This window comes from Budorcas taxicolor, chromosome X (genome assembly GCF_023091745.1).
Source record: "Budorcas taxicolor isolate Tak-1 chromosome X, Takin1.1, whole genome shotgun sequence".
Taxonomy (NCBI): domain Eukaryota; kingdom Metazoa; phylum Chordata; class Mammalia; order Artiodactyla; family Bovidae; genus Budorcas; species Budorcas taxicolor.
The window spans coordinates 35,511,683-35,533,412 of NC_068935.1; the positions used below are offsets into that span (position 1 = coordinate 35,511,683).

Here is a 21,730-nt window from a genome sequence, read left to right on the forward strand (position 1 = left end):
AATGTTAGTAATATTTTTGGGCATATTTCTTGGTGAGGGATTAATAGTAGTGAATTAAAATGTAGCTTTACATTTTCTTTGAGTTTAGTTTTTGTTGTTATTGCTTTGCGTTAGATTTTACCAGTTCTGAGGGAGAAAACTAGAATGTCTAGAAGGAGAATTGTAAATGCATTATAACCAAATTGAGCTTGCTACAATTTTATAATAAATATTCAGATCAGTTTTAGGATGTGGTAGGTTTGTGATAATGAGGTTGAGGAAAGAATTGGCTTATAAATCTGGCCTTTAAAATTCATGAATGTTACAAATTATTTGAAGGTTAGAAATATAGATAAGAATTTAAAATGGTAATTTGTAATAATGGCTATATATAAAATCTACATGTGTGTAACAAGTTAGGAAAGAATTCAAAACCACATGCAAGTTGATTGTTTTTTGAATTAGAAATGAAGTTGTGACAGCATAATCTTAATCTCTTTGCATTTTATTTATAGTTTTTTTTTAAATTTTAGTTTCAGTCTGATGGAAGCAAACAAGAAGATAAAGAGAAAACGGTAAGAGACTAGAAAAGTCCAATGTGTCTAATGTTTGTCTAGGTACAGCATACTGTGAATTTTACTGTGAACAAGCTTTAATCACCTATGTGAATAACTATTTTATACTTGTACATGTTGAATATAGCTTTTGGCTTATCATACAAAGTATCTTTTAAGATTGACAGCCTCCTGTTTTTGAGGATTACCTTGTTCAAAAAAGGAAAAGGGATAAAAATTCCCTCATTCTTGCTACACCTTTCCTTCCCTCACCTCATTTGCTTTCTTAGATAGAGAAACACAAATACATTGTGAAAAGTACAGTGATAATGTAGGGAATTAGATATGGTGTGTTATGAAATCAAAGAATGGCAATTTTTCCAAGGCTCACATAAATTTGTTTTGGGGGGAGGGATTAATATGCAGCTCTTACTGAAATAATTTTTCTTCCCTTCTTCTTAGGAAGTTATCCTTAGCTGTTTGCTTAGCATTACTGACCAGGTATTACTTCCATCTCTTTCTTTGATGGACTGCAATGCTTGTATGTCTGAGGAACTATGGGGAATGTTTAAAACATTTCCATATCAGCATAGGTAAATATACAATATTTTGTATTTTTAGTTAAACAGTTCTAGTGCACTAATCGTGAAATGTTTAACTTTTCATAATTCTTCATCTCATCATTTTTAAAGATATCGTCTGTATGGCCAGTGGAAGAATGAAACTTACAACAGTCATCCACTTTTAGTAAAAGTTAAAGCTCAAACAATAGACAGAGCCAAATATATCATGAAGTAAGTTTTAATTTATTTTTCTTCTTATTATCTGGATCTGATTTACTTTCTTTCAGCCAGCTTGTCTGAATTTCAGTTTTGAGGATGCCCAGGAGTATTTACTAATGGTATAGCTGATTATATACTTCCCATAGAGTGACTACCAGTTTTTGTGGTTTTTAGCTTGTTTTGACTATAATGTTAGCTTTGTAGTTGTCATTTTGCATAGCTATAAACTCGATAAAAATCCTTTATAGGATGCATTATATTATAGGATTTTTTTTTTAAAGGAGAGCATACTGTGGCCTTTGCTCAATTTGGGTACTACATCCAACAGCTTACACAAGATAGTCAAACTTCTAGGAATTTCTACTGAAAGTTATAGCAGTTTTTTTCCCCCTTTTTGGAAGATCTAGTAGAATCATGCAGAACTATCTCCTTAGGGACTCAGCTTTTGAAAAATTTCCATTTTTTAAGTTTGTGTGCTTTATTTTGTCACTAAAAACATAAGAGTGATGTTATTCCTAATTCCTAGTAAACTGTTTGAAGTTTAATTATGAAAATTGTATACTTCAAATCAGTACTGGTTTAGATACTAATTACACTGCTGTATTGCAAGGACTTTCAGTAAGGCTGTTTTTTGTCATTTCTTTTACATTCGAGCAGTGGTATGGTTATTCTAATTAGAAGTAGTGCATTCTCTAGTTTAACTAGATTGAACAGTATGCAGTGAGACTCTTTGCCTAGTGATACTATCCTAGGTTGCAGTCTACTAGGGAAACAAGTGTGTGCACAACCACAGTCTGGTTTAATAGATGGCTGTTACACAGCATGTATAAAGTTCTCTGGGACAATTGAGAAGAGAATGAATTATTCCACCTCATGGAAGTTAGGAAAGGAAGGCATGTTAAGAGGTGATATAAGAACTGGTTCTTCCAAAAGAGTTCCAGTTTTAAAAATTTCCCAAGTAGGGTTTCTAGCTTTAATAATAGCTAACATTTATGAAGCCATTACTATATGTGATGGACACTGAACTAAGTGCTTTATATGGATTATTTAATGATGTATTAAATATTGAATCTGTCTCTTCCACTCTCTACCCCTGCTTACTTAGTTCTTTCAGCTGGAGTATTAAAGTGCCTTGTATTATTCTCTTTCTTCAAAATCCTTTGGTGACTAACCATTGCCTGCAGGTTATATGTCAAACTTCATGGCATGGTGATATAAGAGCACCTCCATGATCTGTCTCTCACTATTTCCATCTTCACTTCCTGTCAGTTTTACCTCTAGCTGTACTGAGCCCCATGTATGTTTCCCTGAATGTGCTATGGTCTCCTTTTTCTTTGCATATTTTTTTTCTTTTGTTCATACAGATTTTCCCTTACCTCTTTTCCTCTCTCCACCTGGTGACCTCACCCTTGGATGGTGGGCTCCAGTGTTACCTCTGTGAAGCCTTCCATTGCATATACCACCAAGCAAAATTGATTTTTTAAAAATTTAATTAATTAATTTTTGGGTCGCTGGGTCTTTATTGCTGCGTGTGGGCTTTCTCTAGTTGCGGTGCGCGGGCTTCTCATTGCAGTGGCTTCTCTTGTTGCAGAGCACGGGCTCTAGGGTGTGCAGGCTCAGTAGTTGTGGTGCATGGGCTTAGTTGCCCCTCGGCATGTGGAATCTTCCCGGAGCAGGGATCGAACCGTGTCCCCTGCATTGGCAGGCGGATTCTTAACAACTGGACCACCAGGGAAGTCCAACGATTGTTCTTTATTTGTGCCGCCACTATTAAATATGCATATAAATACTATCATACTGCTTATGTATATTGTTATGATTATTTTTCTTTTTAAAATTATCTATTTTTTTTTACTAGTTTATACATTCACATGTTTTAGATTTTAGTAAATATAAAAAAGTAGACAGTAAAAAGTCTCTCACCCTGTCCACTCAGTTCTCCCAAGGGAAAAAATGTGGCCACTGTTTAGTTTCTTATTTGTCATTTGATATTTATATATATATGCAAATAGATACAATATATTATTCCCTCTCTTTTTATACTATTGATAGTATATAATAAGTAATGTTCTATAAGTTGCTCTAATTGTTTATGAATAAAAAATTTTTTTAAATGGTTTTAAATCTACCTCCCCAGCTGAACTGAGCTTGAGAGCAGGAACTGTTACTCATCCTTGTATTTCTAGTGATTAGCACTCTGCCCATCATAGAAGACATTAATATGAATTAATGAATAAGTAAATTAATACAAATGTTTATCACAGAACAATATATGCAGAATTTTTCATGTATTTGGATTTTTTTGTTAGCTGTAACTGTTACACTAGCCTTGAACAATATGGTTTTAGTATTCATTGAATTTTTTAAGTTGAGAATGAAATTATTAATTTATTACTTGAGAATTTCACCAGTTTTGATTACTGTTTAAAACATGAATTTTCTATAGGGCATCCAGTAATTCATTCCACAGATGCTCATTGATTGTGTTCCATATGCCAAGCACCATAGTTGCTTGAGGGGAAGACATAATCAAGAGAATATTCCTTTTATTATAATTTTTTTTGGTGGAGGGAGGAAGCAGAAAGGAGTGAAATAAAAAAATGGGAAAGAAGGGCTGTTTTTGTCAAGTAGGAGGGCTACCTGAAATAGTAGGGTTAGAAGTAAGGGCAGGTGGTGGTAAGCTTGAAAGTAGAACAGAGTATAACCAAAGTTTAAAACTGATGAGTCATTCTTTTCTATGGGAAAAAAAGAAACTGGGCATAGAGAATGGGAAAGGGAAGCAGTTGTTGATAATAATTTTGATTAATGGATCAGTTTTGTCTTAAGATTTTTAAGATAATTATAGTTTGTCACTTCCAGAATGATCACATTCCTTGAACTGTCAACTAAATTCATTATTTGCTTCATTATATTTTCATTCTAGAAAGCTGTCACTTGTTATTTTTTCAAGTTTCTAGATTTATTATATAATAATCTCATCAGAAGAGTTTAAGATCCTGTGTAATAATTGTTTTGAATTTGTAAGCATTTCATAGATATAAATTTCCAAAATGTTAGTAAAAGAATACTTAGTAGAGGGTGAATTAAAGAGAAAGGAAAGAGTAGAATAGATTTTTCAGGACTTGATTACTTTGAATATGAAAATCAGAGAACTTCCTGTATCAAGTGCAGTCTTGGCTATAACTCTTCTAGGGTCACTAAGACAGATGACATGAGGTATTTCAATGTATTACACCAAATTTGTTATCTTAATCCCTAAACTGATAGTGAGCCCTTCTAAATCTGAAATAATTATTCTCTGTAAGAAGAGTTTTATGTGCTTGTATAGTACGGAGAAGGCAATGGCACCTCACTCCAGTACTCTTGCCTGGAAAATCCCATGGACAGAGGAGCCTGGTAGACTGCAGTCCATGGGGTCGCTAAGAGTCGGACACGACTGAGTGACTTCACTTTCACTTTTCACTTTCATGCATTGGAGAAGGAAATGGCAACCCACTCCAGTGTTCTTGCCTGGAGAATCCCAGGGATGGGGGAGCCTGGTGGGCTGCCGTCTATGGGGTTGCACAGAGTCAGAGACAACTGAAGCGACTTAGCAGCAGCAGAGTATGTTAAGAGTTTTAATGCTTATTAGACTATTACTATAAAATGAAAATGTGTATATTATAAATGTTAAGCATTAATACAAAAGTTTAATACCCTCTTGGAGAATGCATAATCAAAATAGCTCAAGTCCTGCAGTAAAGCATATGATGAGGGTGGTTGTTTACATGGATCCATTTTGGATATATGGGAAATAAATTTTTTTTTCATGATGTAATAAAGCTACCAACATTATAAGGGAAATTACTTAAGATGATCCCTGCCACCTTTTTCTCCTCTTGTAGGCGTCTAACCAAGGAAAATGTGAAGCCTTCTGGAAGACAAATTGGGAAGTTGAGCCACAGCAATCCAACCATTTTGTTTGATTATGTATGTTTTGAGGTTAATATTATTTTCAGGGATTTTTCTTTTTGTTGTCTTTAAATCCGCACAAGTGGAAATAGAATGATGTAGCTTAAAAAATGATAGGTTTAGGGGAAAACTCTTTAGCAAATGAACCATTGTATGATAAAAATAAAATTTAGTATGCTATATACTTAACACATTGATCTACTTTTCTAGTAATATGTGACAATGCTGCTGCTATAAACAGATTTTCTGACATTGTCTCATGTATCACATTTCGAGTTACAAAAACATTAATAAATAGATACATTATTTGTTGATTTAGTTTTTAGAAACACTTGAACAGCATTTCATTGCAATTCACATGTAACACTTTCATATTTAGAATGTGATTTCTAAAACACATTTGATGTCAGTCTAGCCTCTATAATTCCAAAATTCAAGTTTGGATGTCCTGGAAGTATTTCCTAATTGGAAAATGTAGCCTAAGAAAATATTTTCTTAGGAAATGATAGACTAGTAGGTTTTATATAAATAAACAATGGAAGGAAACTAATTTTAAGTATTCTTTCTTTTGAAAAATAAAAAAGACTAGCCATTATTTAGTTAGCACAGTAAAAGTTCTCTTTTGATTAGTTAATGCCTTTTATTCTTTGTTGCCATCTTCCAGATCTTGTCACAAATACAGAAGTATGATAACTTGATAACACCTGTAGTAGATTCATTGAAATACCTCACTTCGTTGAATTATGACGTCTTGGCCTGTATCCTTTCAAATGAAGTAATTCATAGGTTTTACATTTCATAGGTTTTAGTGGTGAATGTTTTTTTTCTTTTTTTTTTTTTTTCATTCTAAGTTCCTTTCTTAACCATCTGAGGTTGATTCAGATGGCTGATTGGAAGGTTGGCCAGTCAGGAGTTTGTGTCTGGGTTGTATATTGGGAAAGATAATGTTAAGATTACCAAAAATCTTTGATATAGTTAGATTCTATCTTGCATGCTAAAAGATGGAAAAGAGGCTGCTAAAAAGAAAAGTTTGTACTACAGTGAGTGTATTTTTCAATAATTTGTAATAAATTGAAGCTAACAATAACTTTTTTCCAAAGGGTGGCATTTTATTGTTCTCTTAGCTAAAAGTCATTGTTAGGGATGTAATGACTTAAAATTTTTCTTAATATATGAAAGATTGTATCATTGAAGCTTTAGCTAATCCAGAAAAGGAGAAGATGAAGCATGATGACACAACCATCTCAAGTTGGCTTCAGAGTAAGTATTTTTATTTTTCCAAGGATGAAATTTCCATCTGTTGTTAACTGCCATGCTATGTATTCTGTTACCTATTTGTCAAGAGCTTTTGAGACTATCTAACCACTCAGCTTGTTCTACAGAGGGTTCAAATCCTTGGTTGTGTAAGGAGGTTCATATGGTATTTATTCCTTTTCTAACTCAAGAGATCAGTATTGGCTGTGATAGAATTTGGAGAAACATTACGAGGGAGATGAAAGTTCCCAACCATTTTATTATTTTAGAAGAATTAATATTAAGGGAACTATTTATGTCTCTCCTTTACATCCTGAGGTTCCAGTTACCTTAAAAGAACAAAAACTTGGTTGTTTCATAAGAAGCCCTAGCATTGTTTTTTTTTCCCCCTTGTACCTTTGATTTCTAGCAGCCATTTTCATTTTCTTTCAACCAGTTGTGTCTAATAGCTGAATCTTCAGTAACTCTCCATTGCCCTTTGAAGTCTGCAATCTGTAATATATCATACAAGTAAGTTCTTTTGGAATCAGGTCCTCTTTCTATACTAGCCTCATCTTTTGCCCCTCCCTAATATTCTAGTTCACATGGAAAGTGAACTTCTTGTACTTTCCATGGCACATATTTTTCCCTTTTCTTGGGGGTACACATCCATACCCACTCATCTCTTCCAGCACACTTCTACATATTCATTAGATTTCAGGTCACTTTCTTTGGGAAGCTTTCCCTGTTAACACCTCCCACCCAAAAAGTCAGAATAAAGTGTCCCTCTTCAGTACTGTTGTGTAGTTTTTTATTCATCATAGTTATTTTAGTTTACTTTTCTGTATCTCTCTGTAATGTAAGCTCCTTGAGACCAGGACCTGTGTTTTGTGCATTATCCTTTAGGTGCTCAGCAAATAATTGTTGAAAAGGATGCAGATCACTTGACTTCACTAGAGTCTCCTCCTCTTTTCTTGACTGGGATTTTCTCCCTACTGATGTGATAAAGACTATTGGCTAAAATTGGTCTTTTGTTTGCTTCTTGGTCTGATGATGTTTCCTTGCACCTCCACAACTGGTGGCACATTCCTAGATAAAGTGAGATCTTTTTTTTGTGACTCAAACATTTGAGGGGCAAGTGTTTTGTTGATCATTCAAGTTTGAGTTATATGAAAGATTCTGTTGTGGCCTAATTCATGTCACAGGTTGTGGAATCAGGCCTAAATATTTGAATCACTGTTCTACCTCATACCCAACTCTGTGACCCTTAGCTAGTTTCATGACATAACTGTTCCAGAATTCTGAGCTACCAACTGTAACTCCTTATTGATAGGTTTATACTAACTTGAGATGATTATTGCAAAGATTAAATGAGATAATTACATAAAGAGCTTAGTAGACTACTTGGCATATGTATGATCAATGAATATTAGCTGTTAGGTTGGTGCAAAAGTAATTGCAGTTGTGCATTGTTGAACTTTGCCATTTGATATTGAAATACATTCTTAAATAAATGTGGTTATACACTTTTGTATAAAATGATGTTATATAACATTTTAATGTGCATTTCTCACTTTATTTTTTATCTTTTTTGCTTATGACTTAACTACTTGCTGTTTATTTTATATTTATTTTAGACTAGGGAAATGATGTTAGACAAAAAACAAATTCGAGTGATTTTATTTGGGTTCAAAATGGATTGGAAAGCAGCAGAGACGATTTGCAACATTAACAATGCATTTGGCCCAGGAACTGCTAATGAATGTCCAGTGCAGTGGTAGTTCAAGAAGTTTTGAAAAGGAGACAAGAGCCTTGAAGATAAGGAGCACACTGCCTGGCCATGGGAGTTGACAGTGATTAACTGAGAGGATTATCAAAGTTGGTCCTCTTACAGCTACACAAGAAGTTTCCCAAGAACTCTGTCAACCATTCTATGGTGGTTTGGCATTTGAAGCAAATTGGAAAGATGAAAAAGCTTGATAAGTAGGTGCCTCATGAGCTCACCGCAAATCAAAAAAATCATCATTTTGAATTGTCGTCTTTTCTCTACATAACAACAAAAAAACCATTTCTTGATTGGATTGTGACATGTGACAAAAAGTAGATTGTGTAAGACAACTGGGGATGACCAGCTCAGTGGATGAACCGAGAAGCTCCAAAGCACTTCCCAAAGCCAAACTTGCACCAAAAAAGGTCATGGTCACTGTTTGGTGGTCTGCTGTTGGTCTGATCCACGACAGCTTTCTGAATCCTGGTGAAACCATTGCATCTGAGAATTATGCTCAGCAAATTGATGATGTGCACCGGAAACTGCAGTGCTTGCATCCGGCATTGATCAACAGAAAGGGCCCAGTTTTTCTCCATGACAATGCCTGACCACATGGCACACAACCAACACTTCAAAAGTTGAGTGAATTGGGTTACAAAGTTTCACCTCATCTGCTATGTTCACCTGACCTGTCGCCAGCTGACTACCACTTCTTCAAGCATCTTGACAACTTTTTGCAGGGTAAATGCTCCCATAATCAGCAGGATGCAGAAAATGGTTTCCAGGAGTTCGCCACATCCTGAAGCATGGGTATTTTATGCTTCAGGAATAAACAAACTTATTTCTCATTGGCAAAAATGTGTTGATTGTAGTGGTTCCTATTTTGATTAATAAAGATGTGTTTAAGCCTAGTTATAATGATTTAAAATTTCACTGTCTGAAACCGCAGTTGCTTTTGTACCAACCTTAATATTATTAATTATAAAATTCTATTCAGTGGCATCAGCAACAGTTTTTCCCAGCTCATTTTGTTTTGGAAATTGAGTTAGTTGAAATGACACTTAATATTGTGCTTTTTGTTTTATGAACTGTTTTTTTTTAAGCCCTGTTTTTTGTTTTTTGTTTTTATTTCACATAGGTTTGGCTAGTTTCTGTGGTGCAGTTTTTCGTAAATATCCAATTGATCTTGCTGGTCTTCTTCAGTATGTGGCTAATCAGCTAAAGGCAGGCAAAAGGTATTCATAGCAAATTATATGTAAATAAAATTCAATAATTAGAGTGCTTCTGCTGGTATTGGGATACTGAGGTTGCTAGTATCTTGAAAAACTATTTGTTGGTTATAGACTTAAGAATAATAGTTGTTCACTTATTTACATGGAATTCTTTAAAAGAAATTCAAGAAATTATAACTTACATACATAAATAGAATTTTATAATTTTATAATATTTGGCTATATATGTAACTCATTAAATCATATTGACTATGCATTAGACTTTTGAATAAATAATTGATATGGTATATTTTAAATCCTCTTATGGCAAAACATATTGCACTATTGATTATGCTACTGGGCAAGAATTGGCCTTTACATTGAGCATTTGGTAGGAATGTGTTTATTTTGAAGGTGTATGTACTATCTTTAAAACAACTATTTTTTGAATTTAAACTTTAGAGATAGGTAACATTAATGTATCTTTGGACACTGTCCTCTTTTCTGTATAAATAGTTTTATTATTTTATTCTGGACTAATATCAGTGCTTAGAGTTTGAATTAGAATGTAGGTTAAACCCCATCAGCAGTAGACTGACTAGACTAAGAACTGAAAATTGTTTTCAAAAGTTTTCTGGTAGAAAGCAAACAGAAATCTGTAAAGCTCTCTGGTGCTTCAAACAAGTATTATCTAAGTAATTCTTGACAGATTGTTTTGGTTTAGGGAAAATTTTAAAAAAGAAAAACAAAACTATGTTAAGGATCTATTGGCCAGTCCCATACATTTTACTCTTCTGTGACTATTTAGGCCAGGAAAATAATCATGTTACTTTAAAATCTCTAGTTCAGTTTTCTGTACTGTGATATAGTTTTTGTGACCGTATAATGAAAAGATTTTATTGGTACTTGTTGCATACTAATTTGCATGAAGGCCCTCTTGTTTTCCAAAACTATGTTTAGAGAAGCAAGGCAAGTTGAGAGAGTAAGCACTTACTCTATTAGAAAAACCACTGTTCTTTTTTCTAAGAAAAAAGTCTTAGAAAAACCACTGTTCCTTTGTTAACTTGTATCTTGGGTATGCTTAGCTTTACCTTTCTTTGGAAACACATCTGCATCCATTTTGTAGAAAAGTATGTTTTTACTTCATTACTTAACAAATTAAGGAAGATCTTAGAAGTCATAAGGTGTTATTTTCATCAGTAGTCACAAACTTAGAGAATTCAAATGAATAACTGTTGGCACAGTAATAAATATGCTTAAGGCAGACCTCCAAACTGTCATATTGCAACTTTGAACTTGCATTTCCTTCCTTTTTTTCCTTTCTCCTCTCCCTGTCTCCATTCCTCTTTCTTAGTGTATTAATTACAACTCATTTACATTTGAAGTTTCAACTGTAGACTGTTTCTTATTTTTCCTAAATAGTTTTGACCTGCTTATACTGAAAGAAGTGGTACAAAAAATGGCAGGAATAGAAATTACAGAAGAAATGACAATGGAGCAACTAGAAGCCATGACTGGTGGAGAGCAACTAAAAGCTGAGGTGAGAGTTGCTCTTTTTGTTTGGTGACTTAAAATTCAAACTGGGTGCATGTTACCTTTTAAAATCACATTAAAAAAAGTACTTGGAAATATACTTCACCAAGGGAATGAAAGACTTATTATGCTGAGAAGTATAAAACATTAATAAAGGAAGTTGAAGATGATTCAAAGAAATGGAGGAGAAGGCAATGGCCCCCCACTCCAGTACTCTTGCCTGGAAAATCCCATGGGCAGAGGAGCCTGGTAAGCTATAGTCCATGGGGCTGTGAAGAGTCGGACACGGCTGAGCGACTTCACTTTCACGCATTGGAGAAGGAAGTGGCAACCCACTCCAGTGTTCTTGCCTGGAGAATCCCAGGGACGGAGGAGCCTGGTGGGCTGCCGTCTATGGGGTCGCACAGAGTTGGACATGACTGAAGTGACTTAGCAGCAGCAGCAAAGAAATGGAAAGATATTCCATCCTTCTGGATTGGAAGAATTAACATTGTTAAAATAGCCATACTACCCAAAGCAATCTATAGTTAATGTCATCCCTGTCAAAATATCTAGGACTTTTTTTTTTTTTTTACAGAACTAGAACAGATAATCCTAGAATTTATATGGAACCATAAAAGACCCAGAATTTGGGGGAGGGAGGTGGGAGGGGGCTTCAGGATGGGGAACATGTGTATACCTGTGGCGGATTCATGTTGATGTATGGCAAAACCAATACAATATTGTAAAGTAATTAACCTCCAATTAAAATTAAAAAAAAAAGACCCAGAATCACCAAAGCAATTTTGAGGGAAAAAAACAAAACTGGAGGCATAACCCTCCCAGACTTCAGACAGTACTACAAAGCTACAGTAATAAAAATGTATGCTTGTTCATAATAAAGAATTTAAACATCAAATAAGTACATAAAACTAAATGTCAAAGCCATACCCTTCTCTTATAATCATCCCCACCTCCCTTTTAAAAATGGCAATGTTCTAGTTATTTAAACATTTTTAAAAAGCTGAAACAAAGTATCAAAGATAGTAATACATCTAAAAGGAAATAAATATCAAATCTTCTGTGGTCCTTGATACCCCAGCTGGCATAAATCTGAGCATAGTTACTCTGTTGTTGAATCTGCTCCAAACTGACTAAAGAATAGTCCTTTATAAGGAACCACATGGTAGAAAGTGGAAAATATGTAGAAGTTTAAAGACAATTGGCAGTTATCTTTAAGCCAGTGACTAAAGCCAGTGGCAGTAATAGTGTCAGTAAAATGAATTTGTCAGGAGAGGGAAGGAATGTAAGGTGTGTGAGAGTTTTTATCTTCAGGATTGTAACCAAATCTTTCCTGTTTTCTTTTTTCAAATCAGATGGCATGTGTTATGTACTGGTACACTAGTAAAATGTATGTCTTTTCTTTTGCAGGGTGGTTATTTTGGTCAGATAAGAAACACGAAAAAATCCTCCCAGAGATTAAAGGATGCACTATTAGACCACGATCTTGCTCTTCCTCTCTGCTTGCTTATGGCTCAGCAGAGGAATGGGGTAATCTTTCAGGAAGGTGGAGAGAAACATTTGAAACTTGTGGGAAAACTCTATGATCAGGCAAGTTAAAGTGGCCTTTGTGTTTCTGTGGGTTTTTAAATCTTCATAATGGAAAATATAAAATGTTATGTAATTTTGCTCATCATATATGTTATATATACCATGGTATATATATCATATATATATATTGTATATATTATATATGGTGTATATATTATGGTATATGATGTATATATAAAATAGACATTCTGGAAATAGGGACAATTTCTGTGTAAATTATGATATTTAAGAGATGGCTCTAGGGGATATAATAGTATAAGGTTTTCAGTCATTTTTGAAAATTTTATGGTAATAAACTTGCATTTATAATATACACAGGTTTAGAACAAAAACCTAACAAAATGTGAATAACAATAATCATAGATTGTATAATGAACCCTTGATCAGTTTTAAGGTCTAACAACTTTACATGGTGACGTTAATTGTATCACTCTCTAAAAATGTATTATGTGTTCTTGGGCAATAACATTCAGGTGACAAAAGACGTAGTAATACGTCTCTAGTCAATAATGCATTAAGCACTGAAACCTATGGCTAACCTAAAAAATGTGTTTAACTATCACCATATTACAAGGTAATTAAAAAATCACACGTGTTTTATAAAATTTTCTACTTTTAAGGGCCAAGAGAATTGACTTGTGTATATATATAATATTGTTCTATAAAATTTAGGTAAATATATTTTACCACTAAACGTGGTGAACTTGAGACCCTGGTTGACTATCAAAACACCCGTGGCGGATTCATGTCGATGTATGGCAAAACCAATACAATATTGTAAAGTAATTAGCCTCCAATTTAAATAAATTTATATTAAAAAATTCTCAAATTAGTCAACTTTTCAGGACTTGAGTGTATTTTTTGTAATATGATTAAGTTTGTGGATTGTCTCCAAAGTTCTTTCAAGTAGTAATATTTGAATTCTTAATTGTTAATCAAAATATTGTTAAAAAGAACATCTTAGTCATTTTGGAAAACATTACGTTGGTTTAATAAAATGTTAGCACATTTGTGTTTTTTGTCTTATTTTTTAAATATAGTGTCATGATACCCTGGTACAGTTTGGTGGGTTTTTAGCATCTAATCTAAGCACAGAAGATTATATAAAGCGAGTGCCTTCAATTGATGTGCTCTGTAATGAATTTCACACACCTCATGATGCAGCATTTTTCCTGTCTAGGCCAATGTATGCACACCATATTTCGGTAAGTATAAGTATTTTTGCTGCCATTCCAAGAATGATTCCACATTACTTCTTAACTGTTTTATTTGTAAGTGCATTGTTTGACATAGGTTATTAGAGAGTTGCTCTTTTGTTAGTACTCAGCTCTGAGCAGTGGTCAATGAACATAACCCTTTTAAAAAGGAAAGTCTTTCTAGTTCTATAATTTTACTGTTGCTACACTACCAGTTGTCCAAGTTGATATCTTATAGGCCCTCTAGAACTATAGTTTTTAAACATTAGTGCAGATCATCAGGAAATTATTAGAGAACCACCAGGGAAGCATCTTAAAAACTTAACCCCATGTCCATAAATTCTGATTTAGAAACTTGAATGCTACCAGAGAATTTTTGCTTTGTTTTTTTTAAATAAGACTAGATGATTCTGATGCAGATGAATGTGGCATATCATTCTGAGAAACACCCCTAGTGAGTTTCCTTAGTGACAGTTATCCTTGTCAGATAGTTGACTTGCTATTACACATACTGCCTTGAAAGAAAAGGCTGAAAGACTTAACCACCTCTAAACATTGTAAATACTTCCGCACTCTCTGTTGTGTAACTTCTAGGGAAGGTATATTCATGGTTTCTGTTTTATTTCTCTCCACCTAAATAAAAAACAAATGAAAACAAACAACAACAAAAAGCAAACTAGAGTCCCCCCAAGTAGGTTATCTCTTTAGTGACTGTACTGAAAATCAAGTAAGGATGTGGGGTAAGAGGAGAAAGCCCTTCCTCTTATTGTTTATCTGCCATCTGGACTCTTCCCTTCAAAGCCATTACCTCTGATAGGAATAAACTTTTCCTTTTTCCTCAGGGCCATGGTCAGTCCTCTGTTTGGAAACTGTGGTCTTCTCCACTCTGACTGGAGTCTAAGCATATTCTTCATTTTTGTGTAGGCTTGGATTCTAGCCCTTCTGTTTATCTGTTGTTTTTAAGTCTGTACTATGCAAGGCTTTCATTACATATTTGAGGAAAGATCTTGGTTCCCCTATCTTTAACTAGGATCCCTTCTTTTTTCCAGTAGGGATACAGGGCTGTGTATTAGAGTTTGGCAAAAGATGCTGAGAAATTTGGGATCTAATTGATCATTTGATCAACCTATTAGTTATAAACCTAGCTGTTAGTGTTTACATATCAACCCGCTACAGTCTCACACTTAACTTCTAACAACTGACTAAATGTTAATTGATTCAACTATTGCTTGCAATACTGTGCTTTACTCTCTAGAGGGAAAAAGACAATAAGGGAGTAAGATTGGGCTGTTGCTTCTCCTTCAGACTCTTCTCAATCCAGAAAATTTGTATTCTCTTTCTGTAGTTATAATTTGTGTTGTTGCTCCATCCCCAGAATATCAGTCTCAGCTATACAACAGGGGACCTGATTTCTTGAGGGACTGAGGTGGGAGAATTGCTTCATCTCAGAAGTTCTGACCTACTGTGTACTATACTGAGAAATGAACACACTAATCAGTGATATTGAACCCTAGCAAAGAGGAAAACTTGGTTGCTTGACGTTGGCTGAGTGTTTCCAGGTCAGAATATGGAGCAGATCATTCATACCAACAGCTACTTTTTCCATAGCCTGTAGAAAATATTGCTTGAGAGATAAAAATATCTAAACAAAGAAATGTCATTCCCCTCTCAGGGTTGAGAGGAAAACAGAACTACAGAGGTGGCTGTACAACCAAGTCAGGAGTAGGCCACATACTACCTCCTGGAAAGGGAATTCCTCAGCAACGTTGGTTGCACTGGATTGGGCATCCAAGCTTCCCTTGGGATCCTTATTTTGCCTCTTGCAAAAGCCCCTCTTGAAGACCCTCCCCCCTGCTCTTAAAAATACCTATTTTGTTTCTTGGCCATGCTGTGCAGCATGTGGGATCTTTGTTCCCAGACCAGGGACCATACCTGCATGCTCTGCATTGGAAACGTGAAATCCCAACCACTGGACTGCCAGATAAGTCCCTTGAAGAACCTTTGATGAGAGAGTATGAGTATTAGAGGGCATCTAGGTCCCTTCCATAAAGTGATTACTGGCAGACTCCTGGGAATAATTAAGCCAACCAAATACTGCTCAGATTGTTAGACTGAGAGTGTTTTGAACAGTAATTAGAAGTACAGCAGAGACTTCCTGGCAGTCCAGTGGTTAGGACTCTGCTTGCACTGTAAGGGTCATGGATTCAGTTGCTGGTTGGGGAACTAAGATCCCATATGCCATGAGGCACAGCCAGAAAAAATAGCAATAACAGTGAGTATCAGTTCTATTCCATAGGTCTGGTTCCCCAGGTGACTTTATAGAACTGTTAAACTTATCAATTTGACAAGGAAGTATTTGTCCTCAACAAATACGAAGTGTAGCCATCTTTTCTGATTGAGCCTGTTTTATTTTCAGCTAGATAGGAACCAGGAGGGTGCCTGGCAATAGAAGTCACAGATTCAGAATGAAAGGATTAGGGAGACTAGGGCTATCATGTAACACTCTCATGTTGTTGTTGTTGTTTATTCACTAAGTCTTGTTTGACTTTTTGCCACCCCTTGGACTGCAGCACGCCAGGCTCCTCTGTCCATGGAATTTCCCAGGCAAGAATACTGGTTTTAATCGTTGAGACCCACCTTGCAACACTGGTCTCAAAGAAAGGCTTTTCCTCTAGTTCATATTCTATATATGACCAAATCAGGTAGATAAGCTATCTTATGCAGGTAATTTCAGCACTGTTTTATTCTATGTTTTGTTAGAACCTCAGCAAATATCATTCTGCACACATAGGTTCATATTAGCTGACTTCAATTGGAGAAGGCAATGGCAACCCACTCCAGTACTCCTGCCTGGAAAATCCCATGGACGGAGAAGCCTGGAAGGCTGCAGTCCATGGGGTCGCTGAGGGTCAGACATGACTGAGCGACTTCACTTTCACTTTTCACTTTCATGCATTGGAGAAGGAAATGGCAACCCACTCCAGTGTTCTTGCCTGGAGAATCCCAGGGACGGGAGCCTGGTGGGCTGCCGTCTATGGGGTCACACAGAGTCGGACACGACTGAAGTGACTTAGCAGCAGCAGCAGCAGTTGACTTCAATAGGACTTCAGTAGGATCAAAAATTTTAAAGTCTTTCTTATCGCAGCTGCTATTCTCTCAGGTTTCTGGTGTAATTGGGACTTCTCTCCTAAGTAATGTTCTTTTTATTTATAGCTTTGTCATCTGTAGCCTTAGTAGTTATCAGCATGCTTTCTAAAATGGAGATAACAGGAGATAATTTTTCCCACTTCTAAAATAATTGTATGATTCTCTATTCTGCTTGAGATATCCTGTGAAACAAAGAGCACTTGGTGTGCCTTCAAGCCAATGAGCCTAGAGTATGGCAGCACTCAGTGGGAACGGCAGCCGGATTGTAAGGAGCCAAGACTCTGCTTGTCATGATGCAGAACTGGAAGTAGGACCTTTGACTTCTGACCTTCTAGTTCTGGGTTCCATGTTTAGCAAAAACTGTGAATGATTTAAGTGCTTTTCTAGCATAAAGAAGCAGCTAGTTTTAGATGTCCTCTTAGGTTCATCTTCAGGGATGATGCCAAACCCAGACAGTTTTCTGGATGAGAGCTCTTTCATCTTAAAGAAACTGAAGGACATGAGACAGTAGCAACAACTCTGTATTGTTTTCTTTTTTATGTTTGGCATATATTTTATGAACTATTGATAATATGTGGTCCCTTCCATTATACTAACAGATTCTTTTTTTCATACAATTAATCCCAACTCTCTCCCAAACCAATCAAGCCAAAAAATAAGCTATAGGAAGTCAGTTCCCATATGATTTAAACTTCAGTATACCATAGTCATTCAGAGAAAATCTTATTTGGCTTAGCAATAGGATTATCGGTAGGTCCTTGTTTGCCCAAGACTTTCCCAGTTTCAGCACTACAGTCTTGCATCCTTGGAAACCTCTCAATCACGGGGAGATCTGGACAGTTGGTTCTCCTACTTAGCAGTCTTATGGTAATGTTCTCATAACCTTTCTTTGTGTTGATCCAGCTTCTTAATTGACAGATCATAACAGATGACAGGGGCTACATGTAGTGATAAAACAGTCTGTCTTGGTTTGCTGTCCTGCTTCTTTCCTAGTGTTTAGACCATCTACTTGGTTCCCTTGAATATTTCAAAAGCAGGAGTGGAAACCCCACCTGTTCAGTCCTTGATGCAGCAGCAATAGAGTATAGTGGGGGAAATGGACAAGGGGCTCACATACCCTATTCACTTACTCAGCAGAAACTTGTGCAATAGGAATCTTCTGGAAAGCTCCTAGTAAGCACACAGGACTAAATATTGAAACAGCTTCTAGGGATGATTTATCTTTAATGTTGTTGGTAAGAAATTAGATTTCCTGCAACATTTTTGATTGGTCATTTTCTGATTCTTGAAAAGGGGACCTAGGTTTTTTTTGGTAACTTTATTTTTTACTAGAGTATGGCCAATTAACAATGTTGTGATAGTTTTAGGTGGACAGCAAAGGGACTCAGCCATAGATATATATGTGTATCCATTCAAGGGAACCTAGGTTTTTATACTATGAAAATCATTGCTATAAATATTGTATGTGTGTGTTTTTACTTTTTTATCTCCAGTCAAAGTATGACGAACTTAAAAAATCAGAGAAGGGAAGTAAACAGCAGCATAAAGTTCATAAGTACATCACATCATGTGAAATGGTGATGGCTCCTGTTCATGAAGCAGTGGTTTCCTTACATGTTTCCAAAGTCTGGGATGACATCAGTCCTCAATTCTATGCCACGTTCTGGTCATTGACAATGTATGACCTTGCAGTTCCACATACCAGCTATGAACGGGAAGTCAATAAACTTAAAATCCAGATGAAAGCAATTGATGACAATCAGGAAATGGTAGGTTTTGTTCTAGTAGTTCAAGAAAAATAACTTCATGGTATTAATTCAACATTTTCCTTACCTTGGAATTATATTAGCTCAAGTTTCTATCTTGTTGTTTTATAATGTTTTTCTAAGTGGGTTTAGAAATGATCTCTCCATGAGTGGGGGCAGGGGCTTGGTGAGTGCATGGAGGTTATGATCAATCAGAAGGTATTCAAGTTTGCTTTTCTACTGAATGCTGTGCTAGTAACTTAAAATAGTCTGTGTTACTAATTGCATGAAGAATAGGAAATCCCCAGAGGAGAATTCTTTAGGAGAAAACTTTATTGAAGAGTTGAGTCTTAAACTGGATAGGCCTTGAAGATAGGATAGGTTTAGAAATATGGAGGCAAATTGGCGACTCTAGAGCTTCAGCAAAGGTATGAAGTAATCTAAAGTTTAAAGAGACCGTTTGTACTATAGTGAATGGGCTTAGTGATAAATTTGAATGGTTAGGATGATGCCCAATGCTGTAGAGCAATGGAAGTTAGAAAGGAAGGCTTGATAAAATTCAGAGCTATTTTAGATTCCTGAGCAGGGAAGCAATAATGGTAAAAATGGCACTTTAGAAAGCTTGCTCATAACAGTGGTATGAAGGATTCATTTGGTAGGCCAAGGGACTGGCATGAGGCAGGAGACCACCTAGGTGGCTTTTGGGTAATTCATTATGAGGTACTGAGAGCATAGACTATGGTGGAGGCAGTGAGAATGCAAGGGACTTGTAAGCAGTTAGAATGTTGAAACAGAGAAGGAGGGATCCAAGATGGCTCTATGCCTCAGACTAAAAGTACCACTGTTGAGAAGGTAGCCTATTTTGGTAGGGTACAAAGACTGACTTTATCGATTGGAGGTGAAAGCACATCCAAGTGGACTCCTGAACATCCCTGTTGAAGTAATTAGTATAAAATACTGGCATTTATCTCCTTACATTTTTTAATTAAAAGAAGGAGAAGTAATGTGCCTATAGTTAGAAAAGTATCTAACTTATACTTTGTAGCCTCCAAATAAAAAGAAAAAAGAGAAGGAGCGATGTACTGCCCTTCAAGACAAGCTTCTTGAAGAAGAAAAGAAACAGATGGAACATGTACAGCGAGTTCTGCAGAGACTGAAACTGGAAAAGGACAACTGGCTTTTAGCAAGTAAGTTGTTGGAATTGTTACATTTCTGCCACTTTACATGAAAAAAGCAAACTTTTATAACTTTGGAGGTACTGAAGTGTATTATGTTTGTATTTCAACTCATTGTTCACTATCCCATTCTTTGGTTTAGTTGCTAAGTCGTGTCCGACTCTGCGAGCCCATGGACTGTAGCCCACCAGGCTCTTCTGTCCATGGGAATCTCCAGGCAAGAACACTGAGTGGGTTGCCATTTTCTTCTCCAGGGGATCTTCCTGACCCAGGGATCAAATCCGAGTCTCCTGCATTGCAGGCAGATTCCTTACCAACTGAGCTATAAGGGAAGCCCATCCCATTCTTTGGTTATTCATTAATGCAGAGTTGACTTCACATGTTCACTGAAAGAACAGATTTAGTTTGTGATGAAATTAATTGACCATATTGGCAGCTTATCATTCAGCTCTTATGTATGAAATCTTATTTCTGGAGAAATTATAGGTAGAAAAATGTCCACAGAGTGAAAATGAAAGTCTTATCCCAGGCATGACCTTTTGGTTACAAACTATAAATAGTTTGTGGTTTTATAGCATTCTCTACACTAAAGTTAATGTTGTCATGTTTAGTGACCTTGAGGCACTTGAGGAAGAAGTTTACCACTTAATATATTCTTCCCTTATTTTTAGAATCTACCAAAAATGAGACCATCACAAAATTTCTACAGCTGTGTATATTTCCTCGATGTATTTTTTCAGCAATTGATGCTGTTTACTGTGCTCGTTTTGTTGAATTGGTACATCAACAGAAAACTCCAAATTTTTCCACACTTCTTTGCTATGATCGAGTAAGTTCTTTTTATTGCAACCTTTAAAAAAAGTCTCACACAAAGATAGCTAAACATTATAATCTGTGGAGGTATTATTTGTGTGTGGTTAAAAGTATGAGCTCAAGAGCCAAGTGCCTGAACTTGAATGCTAGCTCTGCTACTTTCTAGCTATATGATCTTTGGCAAGTTTTTTTAATCTCTCTGTGCCTCAGTTTTCTATCTGTAAAACGGGATAATAGTACCTGATTCATAAGATTGTTGTGAGGATTAAATGAGTCATTACACACAAAAGCACTTTGATTAGTGCCTGGTATATATAATAAGCACCCCCTTGTTAATCCATTAACTCTACATTTGAGTTTATGCATTCTTAACCTTCACCCCCTCAAAAAACAACAAAAAAGCTTACACTTTTGCACATATATAAAAGCCGGGACACTTTTTAGTATGGTCACATTCACAGATTTTTGCATCTGGCTTTTTTCTTAATAATAAATTACTGCATTTTATGGTTTAAAAATCTGATTTATGTTACCGCCTCTTAGCTGCCTATTTCTAGTTTCTGTCAGCCTTGCTTCTGCTTAACCCTGCTTAACTGCTCCCTGTAACCCCATTAATATCTATGGCTAAGTCTGTTAAAAAGTTATGATGTAGTAATAATGATATTTTTTTCTTCTGTCATTGTAAATCAGCTTGCTTTATAAAAGTGGGTTTTTGTTGTTGTTATTGTTGCTTTATAAATGTACTATTTTCTCACAAAAGCCAAAATCTTTAAAGGTCTTGGAATTGTGAATATAAGAGGGGATGATGCACTTTGACTAAAGCTACCTGTTTAGTTTATTATGATTGGTATTACATGGTCTTTTAATATTTTGAACTTGATCTGTCTTCATATTTCACACATTGTTTTCTGTAGGTTTTCTCTGATATAATTTACACAGTCGCAAGCTGTACTGAAAATGAAGCTAGTCGATATGGGAGATTCCTTTGCTGCATGTTAGAGACTGTGACCAGGTGGCACAGTGATAGAGCCACATATGAAAAGGTATGAGAAA

General features: G+C 35.8%; 1 protein-coding gene across 1 annotated transcript in view; it reads left to right on the plus strand.

The window, feature by feature from the left end:
• THOC2 (THO complex subunit 2) overlaps window positions 1-21,730 on the plus strand; it is a 115,872-nt gene that overhangs the window by 74,554 nt on the left and 19,588 nt on the right. The window contains exons 13-26 of the mRNA XM_052662974.1: window positions 513-554; window positions 996-1,126; window positions 1,226-1,327; window positions 5,200-5,284; window positions 5,931-6,024; window positions 6,446-6,526; window positions 9,406-9,502; window positions 10,901-11,018; window positions 12,422-12,601; window positions 13,642-13,806; window positions 18,438-18,713; window positions 19,735-19,876; window positions 20,536-20,693; window positions 21,592-21,720. Coding sequence (XP_052518934.1) covers window positions 513-554; window positions 996-1,126; window positions 1,226-1,327; window positions 5,200-5,284; window positions 5,931-6,024; window positions 6,446-6,526; window positions 9,406-9,502; window positions 10,901-11,018; window positions 12,422-12,601; window positions 13,642-13,806; window positions 18,438-18,713; window positions 19,735-19,876; window positions 20,536-20,693; window positions 21,592-21,720 — 1,800 coding nt within the window. The remainder of the gene's footprint in view (window positions 1-512; window positions 555-995; window positions 1,127-1,225; window positions 1,328-5,199; window positions 5,285-5,930; window positions 6,025-6,445; window positions 6,527-9,405; window positions 9,503-10,900; window positions 11,019-12,421; window positions 12,602-13,641; window positions 13,807-18,437; window positions 18,714-19,734; window positions 19,877-20,535; window positions 20,694-21,591; window positions 21,721-21,730) is intronic.